Source organism: Rattus norvegicus, chromosome 6, assembly GCF_036323735.1.
Source record: "Rattus norvegicus strain BN/NHsdMcwi chromosome 6, GRCr8, whole genome shotgun sequence".
NCBI classification, from domain to species: Eukaryota; Metazoa; Chordata; class Mammalia; order Rodentia; family Muridae; genus Rattus; species Rattus norvegicus.
This window is the reverse complement of record NC_086024.1, coordinates 93,876,663-93,892,483: the sequence shown is the minus strand read 5'-3', so window position 1 is coordinate 93,892,483 and position 15,821 is coordinate 93,876,663. Positions and strand designations below refer to the sequence as shown.

Sequence of the window (15,821 nt, the reverse complement as noted above, 5' to 3'; positions counted from 1 at the left end):
GCGGGGCTGGAGGGGCGGCCAGCGCCGTGCACGCCGGACACGCGCGCCCACTCGGCCCCGAGGGCCCTCTGGAGGTGACTCGGGCGGGCCCGGCCCGGCGGCGTCGGCTGCGCGGAGGGCGGGGGAGGCGATGAGGACGCTGCGGGCCGCCGCTGTCTGCCCGCCGCGGCCGTAGCGGGAGTCGGGGCGGGGGCGAGGCCGGCGTTGCCCCGCGCTGCGCACCCAGACAAAGGAGGAGGAGCCACCAGACGAGCGGGCAGGCGCCGTGGGGATAGCAGGGCGCCTCGGGCCGCCGCGCTTCCTCGGGGCTGCGGGGCCGCCAAGCCTCGGCGATCGCCCGCCCGCCCGCCCGCCGGCGCCGCCCCCGAGCGCTCGGCCGGAGCTGCGGCCCGGGCGGGAGGCGGCGGCCCGGGCGAGGCGAGGCGAGGCGGCCTGCGTCCTGCCTGTCAGGCCACCGGCCCAGCCTCCGATGCGGAGGCGCTGCGGCCGGGGCCATGCAGCAGGCGCCGCAGCCCTACGAGTTCTTCAGCGAAGAGAACAGCCCGAAATGGCGGGGACTGTTGGTCCCGGCCCTGCGGAAGGTCAGTGCTGGGGCCGAGGGAGGTGCCGCGGGGCGACGGGCTGGGGGGCCGGGCCGGGAGCTCGCACAACTTGTAACGGGGAGAACAGGGAGCACGGCTCGCGCTCGCACGGGTGCCGGGACCCAGCCTTCTCAGGCCGGGAGTCCGGTGCTCCTCATTGCCTGTTGCATCCCGAAGGACGTTTTCTCAACTTTCTTTTTTGGCCTGGTCCCGGAAGGAAGGTTTTGTTATGATCATAAAACTGGATTTCATCTTACAGTCATTTCGTCAGGCAACTTCCGCCGTTGACCAATGTGTTGTCCTCAGGCTGGGTTCTGGCAAGACAAAGTCCCGCTGGTTTTTAGTTTCTAAAACAAATGCACGATTTCGGACCGAGTGACTACTTTGAATTGAGTTCTTTGGGGGTGTTCGCCTCGGGCGGTTTGCTTGCCACGGTTGCCCATTTGCTTGTTGAGGCAATGCTGTTTTTGCTAATATGAATGTGTGTTTCACATGTGTGAAGTGTCAGTGAGTCATAGTATTCGTTTTCCAGCACTTGAGGTGAATCTAAAGCGCCTCTCCATTTCCTGAAGAAGTCTTACCTGAATACGAGGATTGCCTCACAAAATGTGGTCAGTTTCTTCACATCGATGAGAACTTGTAATAATCACTGTTAAGGGACAATGGGGAGGGGCAGCTCATGCAAATCAGTGTTTGAAAATTAGATACACTGCTAGGGTGTGTGTCTCCTGGTTGGTGCTAGTCTTACATGAAGTTAGGTAATTATGCAATGCTTTTTTGTTGCTGTTAAATTCTTTTTGTAAGATGGACTTGTAGATTTGAAAACTGCATGGGCTCACGGTGAGTGGTCATACTTCTTGAACATGGGCTTCTCCCTGTAACTTTTCCTTTTCTGAAAAATAAACAAGAATGTACTTACTTATTCATTCATTTATCGTCCTTTAATCCTTGGCCAACGATAACCTCATTAGGGAACGGGTGATTTGCCATTCAGCAACACAGACTTGATGGCTTGAATTTCAGTCCTGGAATCCACATAAAGGTGATGGGAAGAGCTGAGTCTGCAAAGTCCGCCCAGCCTTCATGCAGGACTCTCACCACACACACACACACTAACACACAGATCACACACACTATACACAAACCACTAACGCACAGATCACACACACACAAACACACACTCAAAGAGACAAGACCGAGACACACCATCACCACCCCAACACCACCACCACTACCACCACAACCACGAAGAAGAAGAAGAAGAACAACAACAACAACAACTGCACTTGAAAAATAATTCATCGTACATGTCTAGGAATGGAAAGGCAAGCCCACTCTAATGGTAAAAACATTTCCATTGTATTTTTCAGAATTTCAAATTTGACACTGGCATAATTCTCATAAGGAGGTATTTATTGGTCTCCTTGGGAGCACACACCAAATCATGTCTTTTTAAAGAACTTTGTGGATGTGGGAGGCATGTCGGGTAGTGATAATGAATTCTCTTTTGAATTAAAAGCAAAGGGGGAAAAACCTAGGTAGTAGTAATTGGCCCTTCTACCTCACAGAAAGGCAATGTATTTATCGGCTCAACCCGTGTTGGCCATTGATACAAATATATACACATTCATAATTTTGATAGCAAAAGGTGGCTTAGACTCTACACAATCCTTGATGCATAAATATGAATTTAATTTTTCAGAATAAATCAGAAATAAAACCAGAACTAGCATCCATTCCTCATCTCTTGCTTTGGTCCTGGAACTGTGCGTTTATATGTTGTATTTGTTTCCCAGGTGCTTTGTAGATAATGTATTACTTCATAGTAATGGAATTTTTTTGCATATTAAAAAGCACATCCACAAAAAATTCATCTTCTCTGGTGAATGTTAAAAGCAGCTAATATTAATTTATTAACTTACCATTATGGAATTGAAGTTCATGCCATGGAAAACATTTATGTTTTTAGAAAAATTTAGTTGAGAGTAATTCACATTTTATGTGGTGTAATTCATTTAGCATCTGTTGAACACAACTTACGTGCTTGATATCATGCAAGATCCTTCGAATACAAAGGTGAATTTTCATTTTTGTTTACTTGGTTTTTTTTTGACAGAGATTCTTTTTGTAGCCCTGGCTGTTTCAGAACTCACTCTGTAGTCCATGTTGGTCTCTAACTCCTTTCTGTAGGACCAATTCCCCACCCCCCTTGCCCCACCCCTACTCCCACCAAGTGCTAGGATTAAAAGTGTCCACCACTCCCAGCTCAAAGGTGAATTTTTAAAAGTAAAGTCATTCTCTAAAGGTATTAACTATCTAGGGCAAAAATTCTGTTTTGAAGGTTTTGGCTTCTTGTTTGGTTTTTCAAGACAAGGTTTTTCTGTGTAGCCCTGACTGTCCTGAAACTCGAACTGTAGACCAGCTGGTCTAGAACCCAAGAGATCCTCCGCCTCTGTCTCCTGAGTGCTGGGACTAAAGGGCTTTGTCACCACCACCATGCAGGTTTTAGCTTATATAAATGAGCAATTTTTGACTTTATTTTTCTGTAATTAGTATCTTTCTCCGTGTGTGTGTGTGTGTGTGTGTGTGTGTGTGTGTGTGTGTGTGAGAGAGAGAGAGAGAGAGAGAGAGAGAGAGAGAGAAAGAGAGAAAGTAGTTGGCTTAGTCAGAATAGTCTACTGGTGAGGTCACCAAAACATTTCAGAAAGGTAAAGTCATGACTTCATTCAAAATGTAAATGAACACATGCCAGTGATTTAAACTTAATTTATTTTTGAGAGAGGGGCACATATAGACCAGGCTAGCCTCAAACTTGTCATATAGTAATCGGTAACCTTGAACTTCTGATCCTCCTGTCTTAACCCCCAAGATAGAATCCAGGGCTTCTGCACTCTACCCATTGAGTTATACTTCTCCAGCCTTCAGGTTTTTATTTAATCAAAGGTGTCAAATCCATTCCTATGACCATTTAGGTGTTTATAGGATACTTAATGAAGAAATAGTAAAGCTATTGGGTTAGGTATAGAATTAGTTAATATTCTAAATAAGAACATAAGAGTACTTTTGGCCATCCTTTCCACTAGATAGAAATTATTTGCACTTGACCAGCCAGAATTCTATAAATTCATCTTATAGACTTGTTAAATGAATTAGTTAATAGAAAGTAATCAAAAGTTTAAACTAAGTACCACACTGAAAAGTGCCTACTATTTTTGTTTTGTTTTTGCTTATTTTCAAGTCTTGGGTAATTTTTTTAAAAAAATGAACACAGAGTGTGTATGCGTTTGTGTGAATTTAGCAAAATTACCCCTGTCAACTTGAAAATGAAAGGGTTGTTCATTTCTGTAGCACTTCCACTAAAATTGGAACAGTACATGAAATGAGTGAGTTTAATTTGATTCAATGGAAGTTGTTTTTAAAACTAAAAAACAAAACACAAAACAAAATGCTGGGTGTGGTGGCACACTTTAATGCCAGCACCTGGAGGCAGCAGCATGCGGATCTCTGTGGGTTTGGACCAGCCTAGTCTACATAGCAAGTTCCAGGCTAGCCAGAGCTACATAGTGAGTCAGTCTCTCTCTCTCTCTCTCTCTCTCTCTCTCTCTCTCTCTCTCTCTCTCACACACACACACACACACACACACACACACACACACACACACACAGAGGCACGCTTAAGTTAAAGTTAAGAACATAGTCTAAAGTTCCAGTTTTCTTTAGTAAAAGCATCAAGCATGCATTTTACTACGTAAAGCACTGAGGTTGAAAAATGCATTCATGAGAAGTACTTTTGGAGAAAGAAATGAATTTTTTGTTTGCCTTTTAATTAAAAAAGAAAAAAGTTTTTTTTGGTGATGAAGCTTGAACCCTGTGCATGCTAAACACGTGCCCTACAACTGAAAGCATGTCCAGCCCTTTCTCTACCTTTAAAAAGAAAGCTTCACCTAGTGCATCTGAGAACGCACAGAACTATAAGCAGGGTGAAGTGACACTACTAATGGAGAATATATGGATTGTTAACATTACTGCTAAATTATGCATCACCCCTAAAAGAGCCAGGAACTTTATAAATGCCTTTACCACTACTCTCTAAGAACAGTGACGCGATCGTATTACTTGGGAGCGAGGAAAGAGCATGCACTTGTAAATGCAGCTTATAACCTTTGTGTTTAAATGCTTTGGGTACTTTGCGCATGTGCTATTCGATATCTGACTGAAATAAATCAACACTTTTCATATAAAAGTTTGTTTACGATCATTTAATCAGGGTTTTGAGTATTATTATTATTATTATTATTATTATTATTATTATTTATTACCACCTTTTCTGTATGGTTTTATCAGTCTAGACTTGGGAAAGAAAATGTCGTCTTATCATCCGTGGTTTTAAATATACAGAGAGCAAGCAGAGTTCCTGGGTATAATTTGATTTGGGTTAAATATTGACCTCCTACTCTGTGGCAGTATGATCTTAATGATGTGAGAAAATGTCTGGTTGATTAATTGTGTATGGTAAAGTAAAAGAAGGTTAAGAAATGGATTTGTGGATTCTGAAAGTTCCAGATGTTTTGCTTCGTACCTCTGCTTCTTGGAGTTCATTTTAGAAGATAAACTGGATCTTTTCTCTCCAGAAGATTTGTAGGGTGATTTGAGAAAATAAAGTTGGTGTCACTGATGTATAATCGAGTCAAGAAGCCGTCTTTGAGGAGGTTAAATTCTGGAGATTATAGGTAACCGTGTTACTGAGTGCCTCTTACGTGTCAGCAGTAGTTTTTACATTGAAGTCTAGGAAGGGTCCTACTGTTATAAAGCTTGCATTCTAGGTAGCTGTGGTAGCTGTGGTAGAGAGGCCTGAGAGACAGACTAATTAGCAAGCAGTTCTCTGAAAGATCATATGAATTGACAAAATACAGCAGAAGAAAAGATTTGCAGCAAAGGAGAAGGTAGGCATTGGCTTGTCTTCTGAGCCAGGAGAAGATCAGATGCAGGTTATATGTGGATCAAGCTAAGCTTTTCACCAGAGAACAGGAAGTCCGGTAGGGTCGGCATTCTTGTAGCTTAGATTAACCTGGTCATAACTGGGTTTCGGAAGGGTTGCACTTCCAGGTGAGGTCCAGTAATTAGATGTGCAGGAGGTGTGAGGTGAAGCCAAGGATGGAGTGACAGCTGGACTTCAGCCCCAGCAGCTCCAGAACCACAGCTTCATTGGCATCCCCTGGCCCTGTCAACCATGGCTGTCGATGCCCCTGAAAGTGGAGGACAAAGAGCCCCTCGCCCGGCTCTCCATCGAATGGAGAAAGCATAGGAAATCACCCCCTTACAGAGGCTCGTCATGGTTCCTGGGCTCAAAGGAGTTGTTTAGGGTCACAACCACTGAATTTAAAAGGAAGCCTGCGACCCTGCAGACTCCAGGAACCCACCCATCATATATAACTTTCAACAGTGAGGTCAAAACAGATGTAAATAAGGTTGAGGAAGTTTTTGAACAAGTCTTATCCTGCCCACCTACCAAGTACTTAAATCTTTCATCAACCCCCCCCCACCCTAGTCAAACACTGCTGGAACATCTTTGTCAAATTCTCTGCTTATATCAAGACCTCAAGGCCAGGGGCTAATGAAACACTTGAGAGGGGGCCCTTGAAAATACTGCAGAAACTAGAGGAATATCTGAATTCTCCTCTCATGAAATTGATGAGAACAACACAGAGGACATCAAGTTTTCCACTTGTAGATTTCTGGATGGCAATGATATGACATTAGTGGACTGCCACCTGCTGCCCAAGCACATTGTCAAGGTGGTGGCCAGCAAATACAACTTTGATATTTCTAGAGGAATGGGCATCTGGAGATCCCTGAGGAATGCCTACAAGGGCGTTCCTCACAGGGATGAGTTCCCCAGCACCTGTCCCACTGTTAAGGAGGTGGGAATAGAATACAGCCATGTCACCAAAAAGACTTAGAAAGTAAACCACTTTGAGAGAGATGCGATCAGATTCCCCTAAGGAAATGCTTTCCTAACAGACTGCGCTCCCTCCTCTAAAGTAGAAGTGTAGTTTGCACAAACATGCAGTCACTCAAGACTTGGACTAGGAATACAGAAAGTATAGTAGTAATCTCCCATACACACTCCTGTGCAGCATTACTCTAAAATCCTTTACCTGGCCCACCCCGCCCATCTTCTGTCCTCCAATCGGAGACGTTCTCTATAAGCTCTTCACCTGCGAGGCAGTTTGCGGTCACTGGGTGTACCTGGCAGAACTTGAGGTGGAGTGTCTGAACATTAGCATAAGAGCCCTGGCCAGTGGGTCCCACACCGATATATAAAGGACTGTTTATTCATTCATGCAGAGTTATAATACTGGGTAAGGAATGTGGGAGAATTGTTACTGTGTTGGGCATACTGTTTCAGTGTAGTGGGTCCCTGAGGGTGCTGAAAGCTGTTGGCGTCTGAGAAGACTACCTTCTACAGAGAGACTGCCGGTGTTTAGATAGATAATTTTGCCTAAAACTTGGATCTTTCTTACACATTGTAACATCCAGTACTAAGTAGAAACTGAAAGACTGCAGGCTGGGAAGGCATTCTCAGAACTATGTGGAACAGTGGGCGGGTACTCTGTAATTGGGTATATGAATTTCACCCAGGGCCATTCATACATTTGCAACAGTGTTATGGCCTTCATTGTAACAGACCTTCTCTTCTCTCCCCTCCCCCTCCCCCCTCTTTCTTTCTCTTTTTTTCCTGTGGTGCTTGGGAATCCCTACTTTGTGCAGTCCTGAGAAGCTTCTCTGTTCCTGAGCTGCACCAAGCCCCACCCTGCTCAGTGTGATTCTTTTTTTGAGGGGTAACCATGCTGCTTTCTGTCTTTGAGTAGCACTATATGAACTGACGATCAACTGGAGCAGCCCAGGGACTAGTATGTAAAAACTACTGCAGAAATTAACCTGGGGATGCCTCATGAACTCATTAAAATGTCAAGTACACTTACAAAAAAGAATAAATTCAGAAACTGATGGACAGCCTATGGTTTTTAAATTTTTATCATGGAGCCTGTTCTGGATTTCCGAAAGTGCTGACTAGAACAATAGAACCCATGGGAATGGTTTGGAATTATTCCAAAGTAATAATGACCCAAACTGACCCAAGGGGTTCAGCCAGACCGGTTGAGCATTAGGAATGCATTTTAACTTGGTGCATTTAGCTCCTTGTCAGCCATGATTTAGTAACCTTTTTCTATTATCAGTTTAATTTTAGTATGGTATATTTGGAGCAATAATATTCCATTAAAATATTTTATGCTGAGTATCTAAAGCATTACCTGTGTAACCGCTTGACATAAATCAAATATATGTCTATTATATTAATCATGGCCTTTCATTCAAGGAGTTCGAAGTTTGATTATATCCTATGTTAGGCTGCATACTTGACTGTGGGAGGAATTTTAATGGAACTAATGGATTTAGAATTAAAAATTAACAACCAAAACTTCTTTTCATAAAAATATGTGATAATTAGTAGAAAGCTTTTTGAAATGTATGAAGTATAAATTCCAAATTCACAAATAAATGTTTAAAAATTAAGCAACAAAGTGAAAATAACATGTAGAAAGTTCTAGCTGTTCTAGGAAGTTCAAGTCTTCTTTATCCTCCCTCCCTTTCTCCATCCATCCCTCCCTCCCTCCTTCCCTCCTTCCCTCTTCCCTTTACCCTCTCTTCCTCATGTTTCTTTCTCATGAGACTGCTATGTATCCCCAGCCCCCTAAGTTATCTTTATTAAATCATTTATCACTTTGTAAATCCTACCACACCTCTTAACAAAACACTTTTTAGTTCTTTTGTAATTGATCAATTAGCAGTATTTGGTGGTTCGTCTCTTTTGCCTTACAAATCATCTTTTAAAACCAAAAAACTCTTATCTTTCAAAACTTGAAACCTTCCTGGCTTCTTTCTCTGTCTCTTCCTCCTTCTGTCTTTTTCTGCCTCTCTTTTCTATAGGTCTTGATTTCTTACCTTCTTAAACCTTGTGCCAATTCTTAAAAACCCATTGGTGATTCTTCTCTGTGGCTCTTACCAGGCTCGAATCTAATCTTTCTTGAATCTCCATGACTCTTCCTCTTAAATTGGAAGTTTATTCTAATGTTTTTGTTATGTGTCTCCATTTGCACATTTTATGTTGACATATAACATTTTTCATGTTAAAATCAAGTAGTTACAGAAATTTTGTATTACAAATCTGGTGGTAACAATAAAATAGTTTAACAGTTAGAAAAGGCTCTAATGGAAATGCTGGAGAGACGGCTCACTTATAAACAAACAAAACAAAACAGAACAAAATGCTGGTTGGTTCTTACAAAGAGTTCAGTTCTTAGCACTCACATGGTGGGTCACAACCATTAGTAACTCTAGTTTCAAGAGATCTAAAGCTCTATTGTGACCTCCATGGGCACCAGACATGCACATGTGGTGCACATACATATGTGCAGGCAAAACACAGGATAGATGTATTTTCAAAAGCCTTTTAAAGTGTCGAGTGGAATGTAAATGCTAAAGGAATTTGCTATGCACTGCAATTCTTTAAAATGAAGGTGGCAAAGTTAGGCTTTAAACTTTGTCAGCCTTTTCTCTGACCTTTGTATCCTGCATGTACATAATTATGTTCTCATATAATATTTTTATGTTTGAAAGACCTTGGTTGCTTCTTATACTTCTTTGTAACAAAGAAAACTATATATATTGAATTAATTTTTTCACCTATAAACATACGACTCTGACATTTATTTTGAGCTAGTACGGTGGTGTGTGTTTGTTTATTTATTTCTTATTTATTTAATGTATATTTTATCTGGTGCCCATGGAGGTGAGAAGAGGCATTAGATTCCCTGGGATTGATGCTACAGACAGTGAACCATCACATGGGTGCTGGGGATTGAACCCTGGTCCTTTGGAAGAGCATCGTTGCCCTTTACCTTATGAGTCATTTCTCCAGTCCCTTGATGGTACGCAGTTAGAGTCTACAGTAGGAAGACTATCACAAATTCAAGGCCAGTGCTTAGTAAGTATAAAAGCCAGCAGGGGCTACATATGAAGACCCTGCCCCTAATAAAATCAAGTTTACTTTTCTTTTATATAGATACTAACTTACAAAAGTTAATATAAGTGAACAAAATTTTTAAAGCAACTAAATCCAACCTTTTGACTTTTTAAAAATTATATTCCGAATTCAATAGTTCTTTCTAACTGTTCAGTGAATCTAATATCAAGTTGCTTTTAATTGTTAGCTACTCATTTGGGACTTTGGTTCTGTTTAAAGCAGAGATCATTTTACTTGGAAAACAATGTCATCAGATTTTAAGAGTCATTTGCCCTTTCCTTTTCCAGCTTTCCCAGTCGTTACTAAACAGCCAGTGACCATGATTATTATCTTTTTAATCTTTCTACTTAGAAGTTGTTTAATATATTCAAGAAAGAACAAGGCAATCAAAACTTCTAGTTTGGGCTGGAAAGATGGCTCAGTGGTTAAGAGCACTGACTGCTCTTCCAGAGGTCCTGAGTTCAATTCCCAGCAACCACATGGTGGCTCACAACCATCTGTAATGAGATCCGATGCCCTCTTCTGGTGTGTCTGAAGACAGCTACAGTGTACTCATATATAATAAATAATTCTAAAAAAATAAATAAACAAACAAACCCTATTTAAAAAAAAACTTCTAGTTTATGTGAGGTAATATTTATTGTAAAATATATTTTATCCTACCATGTTCTTTTTAAAATAGCATTTGTTTTAGGAAGCTCAAATCAAATTTTCATTACTGGTTTGAGTCCTTTTCCATAGTCAAGTCAATTGACAGCTCGTACCTAACAGCAGGGTCTTTAAGTACTCTGTCTCTAGATGTAGGTTTCAGAGGCAGCCTTTCCCTTAAAGTCTAGTCCTTCATGATACAGCTAGGAAGAGTCAGCTCCTCTGGAGTGTCACCGTCAGACAGTGATGATCACACCGCATGCTCCTCTTGAGACAGGGTTTTCCTGCGTGGGTTGTCTGCCCCTGAGCTCCGGTCTTTGCCTCAGCCTCCTGAACGATGAGGGTTCGAGGTGTGCCTACCACTGTGCCTGAGCTCCGGCTGGTTTTTCTCTTTTTTGCTCCTTGGTGACTTAGGGGGACTATCCTGAAAGCAGTATAAAGTATTTTGCCATTTTCTAATCAATAGAGTATATTTTCTAATCAATAGAGTATATCAATAAGCAGCATCTTTTAGCAAGAAAAATGCTAAATTTGAATAAGAAAGACAAAATTAACTGGAACAATAAAAATTTACTTTAAAAAATTCTTTATGGGAAAAGATACCATATGTGAACTTAAGAAAAACACCTTTACAGTCTAGGTCTTTCATTCTCATTTGTACGTCTCCTGAGCCCAGGATTCCTGGGGCATGGGCTCCAGCAGTTCAGACTCCTTTCTGTTCTCACAGTGCTTCCCTGGATGGTAGAGGCTGGAGCCTAGTGGAACCTTCCTTCCCTCAGGGCCTTCCCTTTGGCTTTGTTTCTTTCCTGGTCCTTCCCGTCATCCATCTCAGGAAGCCATCTTGACTCTTACAGTGCATGCGTACCACACTCACTGTGCCCCTTCCTTCTCTTGGCAGGAATCTTGCCCTTAATGAGCTCGTTTACAACAAGGCCAGCCGAGTGCATTGTAGATGATCCGTTTTGCTGGGGTAACAGTTAGGGATTCCTTGTTGAGAAGTACCTAATCCCCTAATATCTGTGGAATAACTCTTGTAGATTCACAGGTATGTGGCCAAAGAAACAACCCTGTTTTCTAACAGGCTTGGAGATCATGCATGGGCACCTCTCCTCTTTCCCACCGTCTTGTCACTTTGGAGCATTGCTGGAAGATTCAGTACAGGTAGTTCTGGCTAAGAGGAAGTCCTTACCATATTAGGTTCTCTTTAAATGTTTATTGTATAAGCTTTCTGCTGCTGAATAACAAATGGTGATCAAAACTGTAGATTAAAGCCACATCTATTTATTTATCTGAGACAGACAGACAGACAGACACACACACACACACGTTTGTCTTTTTAATCAGAGGTTTAGGTATAGCTTAGCTTGATTCTCTGCTTAGAGTCTCAAAGTGGGGAAATCACCGTTTCTGGCTGGGCCTGTGGTTTCCTCTAAGGCTGGTGCTTTTCTTTGAAGCTGGTGTGATTTTAAACAGGATTCATTACCTTGTTGGTAGAGCAGTGACGCCAAAGCTTCTAGAGAGCACGCCCCATTCCTACGCACATTTGTTCATCGTAATTTGTTGGTTTGCTTCTTTCTGTTCAATAGGAATTCATCTTATTCTGCTTTGTGTCCATTTGTAGTTCTGGGCATTGGACTCAAGGCCATGTGCATGTGAAGCAAGCAGTCCTCTGTGCAGCTGACCCTGGTCCTTTGCTGCTTCTCACACTCTAGACACTCACTGACATTTTGTTTTCACCAGATGCGGTCGTGCTCACCGAGGGTAATCTCCCTTCTGATAACTCAGGGTCAGTCACCTTTTTCATGTTTGTTTGTTTTTAACATTTTCTAACCTGTGTCTCTGCTTGTATGAATGTACATCACATGAAGGCAGGTGAAGGTTAACAGGGCACTGGATTTCTGGAGCTGGAGTTACAGATGGTTGAGGGCTGCCCCACCCTGGGTGCTGGGGACTGAGCCATCATCTATGTAGCTTGACCTTTGCCATATTTTGTACCTTGCTCGGAGAATTGCTATCTTGCTATATTAACAAAACACTCCAAGGTAAGCGACTATACAGGGCGTTAGGGGGTCATCTTAGAATTCTGCTTAATCCATTTTATGAAAATATCACTATATAACTTAATTATTAAGGCCAGTGGTAATTGTCAAGCCAGCTAGTCCTACCATATTTACCTTTTGTCCAAGTCTGACTTGATATTTTAGTTCAAATGAGAGCCTTAGTACTTGCCCCTTGTCTGCCACTTCACTTCTGAATGCACACTATTAAGACAGAAAGAAAAATAGGTAATGTGTGAAAACTGGCATTGAATATTTTTTCCGAATAAGTAAGATATTGCCTGAAGCATATCTGTAAGATGGACTTTCCCATGGCCTGCCATCTCAGCAGGTGACAGTAGTCAAATGAACGGAAGGAAGGAAGCACTTAGATGGAAACAGTTGGAGTTGTGCCTTTGTTTAATGTTACAGAGCATAAGTACGCACGTCTGCATTGCCCTTTCAGCAGCATACCACACTGTGAGAGAAGGCATTTGGGAAAGACGAGTAAGGCTGGTCATGTTTATGCCTTGTGTGCATGCGCCTCGTTTGGGATGTCTTCCTAAGAAAGAGTCCGTATAGTGGTCTAGGAGCTATGCTGATGGAAGCCGTGCTGGGTGATTAGCCTAGAAATCATTAAACTTGGATTAAATGAAACAAGTGTGATCATTGCGGTTGTTTGCGCTCTCTCTCTCTCTCTCTCTCGCGCTCGCTCTCTCTCTCTCTCTCTCTGTGTGTGTGTTGTGCAGATGTGAGTGCAAGTGCACACACCCATGCAGAGACGAAGGATGCTGATGTCATTCTCAACCTCGTCCCACTTCTCCCCGTGAGACACGGGGTCTCTACTGAAGGTGAGGCTCTTCTGACAGTCGGCAAGCCTGTGATGCTCCTGTCTTCCCACACAGTTCTGGGGTTACAGGTGTGTCCAGCCACACCTGGCTTTTTACTTGAGTTCTAGGGATTAGAGCTCAGGCCTTCATTATTGAACAGCAAGTGTTCTTACCCACTGAGCCATTATCCCAACCTAACACTTTAAAAAATGTTTTCTCTTAAAATTTTTTGTTAGGGCTTTTGTGATCACTGTAGTTTATTTACTAGTGAGATTATGAAATTAATACAAAAAAGATATAGGATTTTAAAAGAGGAAAAGACGTTTTACTTTTGTCTTTTTCTAAAATACCTATAGTTAAGTTTTATGCTAGTTTTTCCTAAACCTGCCAACAGTAATGTGATGGTTTGTATATGCCTGGCCCAGGGAGTGGCACTACTTGGAGGTGTGACCTTGTTGGAATAGGTGTGTTACTGTGGGTGTAGGCTTTAAGACCCTACTCCTAGCTGTCTGGAATCCAGTCTTCACTAGCAACCTTCAGATGAAGCTGTAGAACTCTGAGCTATGCTGGCACCATGCCTGCCTGGATGCTGCCATGCTCCCACCTTGATGATAATGGACTGAACCTCTGAACCTGTAAGCCAGCCCCAGTTAAATGTTGTCCTTACAAGAGTTGCCTTGGTCATGGTGTCTGTTCACAGCAGTAAAACCCTAACTAAGACAAGTAATGACATATAAGTATTTAAGTACTCATTACTTAAGTAATGTTTTGCAGAATACTGAATTCACATACACTGTTACCTTGTACTTTTTTGATTTATAGACTACCTTTTTTTTTTTTTTTTTTTTTTCGGAGCTGGGGACCGAACCCAGGGCCTTGCGCTTCCTAGGCAAGCGCTCTACCACTGAGCTAAATCCCCAACCCCTATAGACTACCTTTATGGAAAGGTGTTTACAGTTTACATGACGTTCTGTTCAGGAAATTTTTAATAACAAAAGTTTTAGATTCAATTAATAGTCTTTTTTACATATTTGATTGCTTGATGGTAAGCCCTCTCCTATTATAAAACTAAATAGAATCAGATTGCTACCCTCTACTTATCTTCATTTTTAAATAAACCAGTGTATTTAGAGTCAAGAGGGTACCTAATCAAGAGATGGACTTTAAGAAGAGGCTGTTAATAGACTGTGGAAATAGGACATGAGTAGAAATCCCTTTGTGGATCCTGTTACTGGGGAGCAGTTTTCCCCTCCTCTTCTTCACTTCTCCTCCTCCCCTGACATAACATTACAGATAATGCAATGAAACCAAATTTTTATCAAGTTCTTAACTCCCCCCAATCTCCAAATAATTTCAGTGTGCCATGAATGCTATGAATCTATTTAGCAGGTGGCTTTAATGGCATAGTATAGCTCTGTCTGAGTTTACCTGTATGTTAGGAATCAGCTTGGAAGGAAATGGAAGGAAACCAGAAACAACAGATAGTTCTCGACTGTCTACCCTGATCAGGAGAATGTTCTCCCACTTATTACAGTCTTTAACAGCTTTGTTGATGGCATAAATGATGTATAAAAAGCTGCACATATTTAAAGGATGTAGGTTTGTATGTTCTTCTCCTCTGTACACATCAGTGAAACCAGAACATGGTGAACAGGGGTTGAGAATGATGGCACAGGCTTATAGTCCCAGCATTTAGACTTCAAAAGTAGGAGAATTATGAGTTCTAGACTAGCCTGGGATAGAAGGGAGTCCTTGTCAAAATATATACATACATACATACATACATACATACATACATACATACATACATCAGTGTACAGTGTCTTTCAGCTCCCAAATTTCCTCCTGGCTGTGCTTCCCTTCCCTTCCCTTGCCACTGCCCATCCCCCCAGCAGTCCCTGATCTGCTGTCCCTGTAGACTTCATTTTCTAGAGTTTTGTGTTAATGGAATCTTACAATAGAGACTTTCTTCACCTGGTGCAATTATTTTAAGAGTTATTCATGTTGTTGAAATGTCAATAGTTTCTTACATGTCAGTGTTCAGTAGGATTCCAGTTCACAGATGTACTGTAGTACTTTCAGATTTTAAGGTCTTGGCTATTACAAACAAAATTGCTATAAGCATTTTGTGTACAGGTTGTAGATAATTGCCAAAGAGTAATTAGATCAGTTAGCTTCCAAGAAACTGTCAAGCCATGTGTAGTGATCTGTAATCCTGGCTGCTCAGGAGGCCAAGGTAGGAAGATCACAGGTTCGAGGTCTGCCTGGGGTCCAAGTCAGTCTGGTTAGCTTAACAGAAGATGTAAAAGGGGCTTCTGGATATAGCTCAGAGGTAGAGCACTCATCTAGCATTCAGGAAGCCCTGGGTTCAATTCCTGATACTATTAACCATAAGGCTGTCTTCCCCCCATCCCCTCCAAAAAACAAAAACAAAGACAAAAAAACAAAAAAGGAAAAATTATATGGCTATTTTCTAGAGTTTCACCATCCTGCTAACAGGCGATGGTGGAGCGTGTCTCTAAGTTCAAGGCCACCCTGATCTACAGAGTAAGTTCCAGGACAGCCAGAGCTACACAGAGAAACTGTCTCAAAAAAAAAGTAATAATACTAATAATGATAATACTAATAATATAATAAC

At 41.9% G+C, this 15,821-nt stretch overlaps 1 protein-coding gene and 1 pseudogene across 4 annotated transcripts in view; both read left to right on the top strand.

Annotated features, from left to right (window-relative positions):
* The first annotated feature begins 322 nt into the window (after positions 1-322).
* Positions 323-15,821, top strand: part of Sos2 (SOS Ras/Rho guanine nucleotide exchange factor 2) — a 113,191-nt gene continuing 97,692 nt past the window's right edge. For 3 of the 4 annotated variants that reach the window (XM_008764721.3, XM_039113012.2, XM_039113013.2), the window contains exon 1: positions 323-581. In XM_008764721.3, coding sequence (XP_008762943.1) covers positions 495-581 — 87 coding nt within the window. In that variant the 5' untranslated portion in view covers positions 323-494. The remainder of the gene's footprint in view (positions 582-15,821) is intronic. The other variant, NM_001135561.1, reaches the window with a different exon arrangement.
* On the top strand, positions 4,486-15,788 carry LOC103692654 (chloride intracellular channel protein 4 pseudogene; annotated as a pseudogene).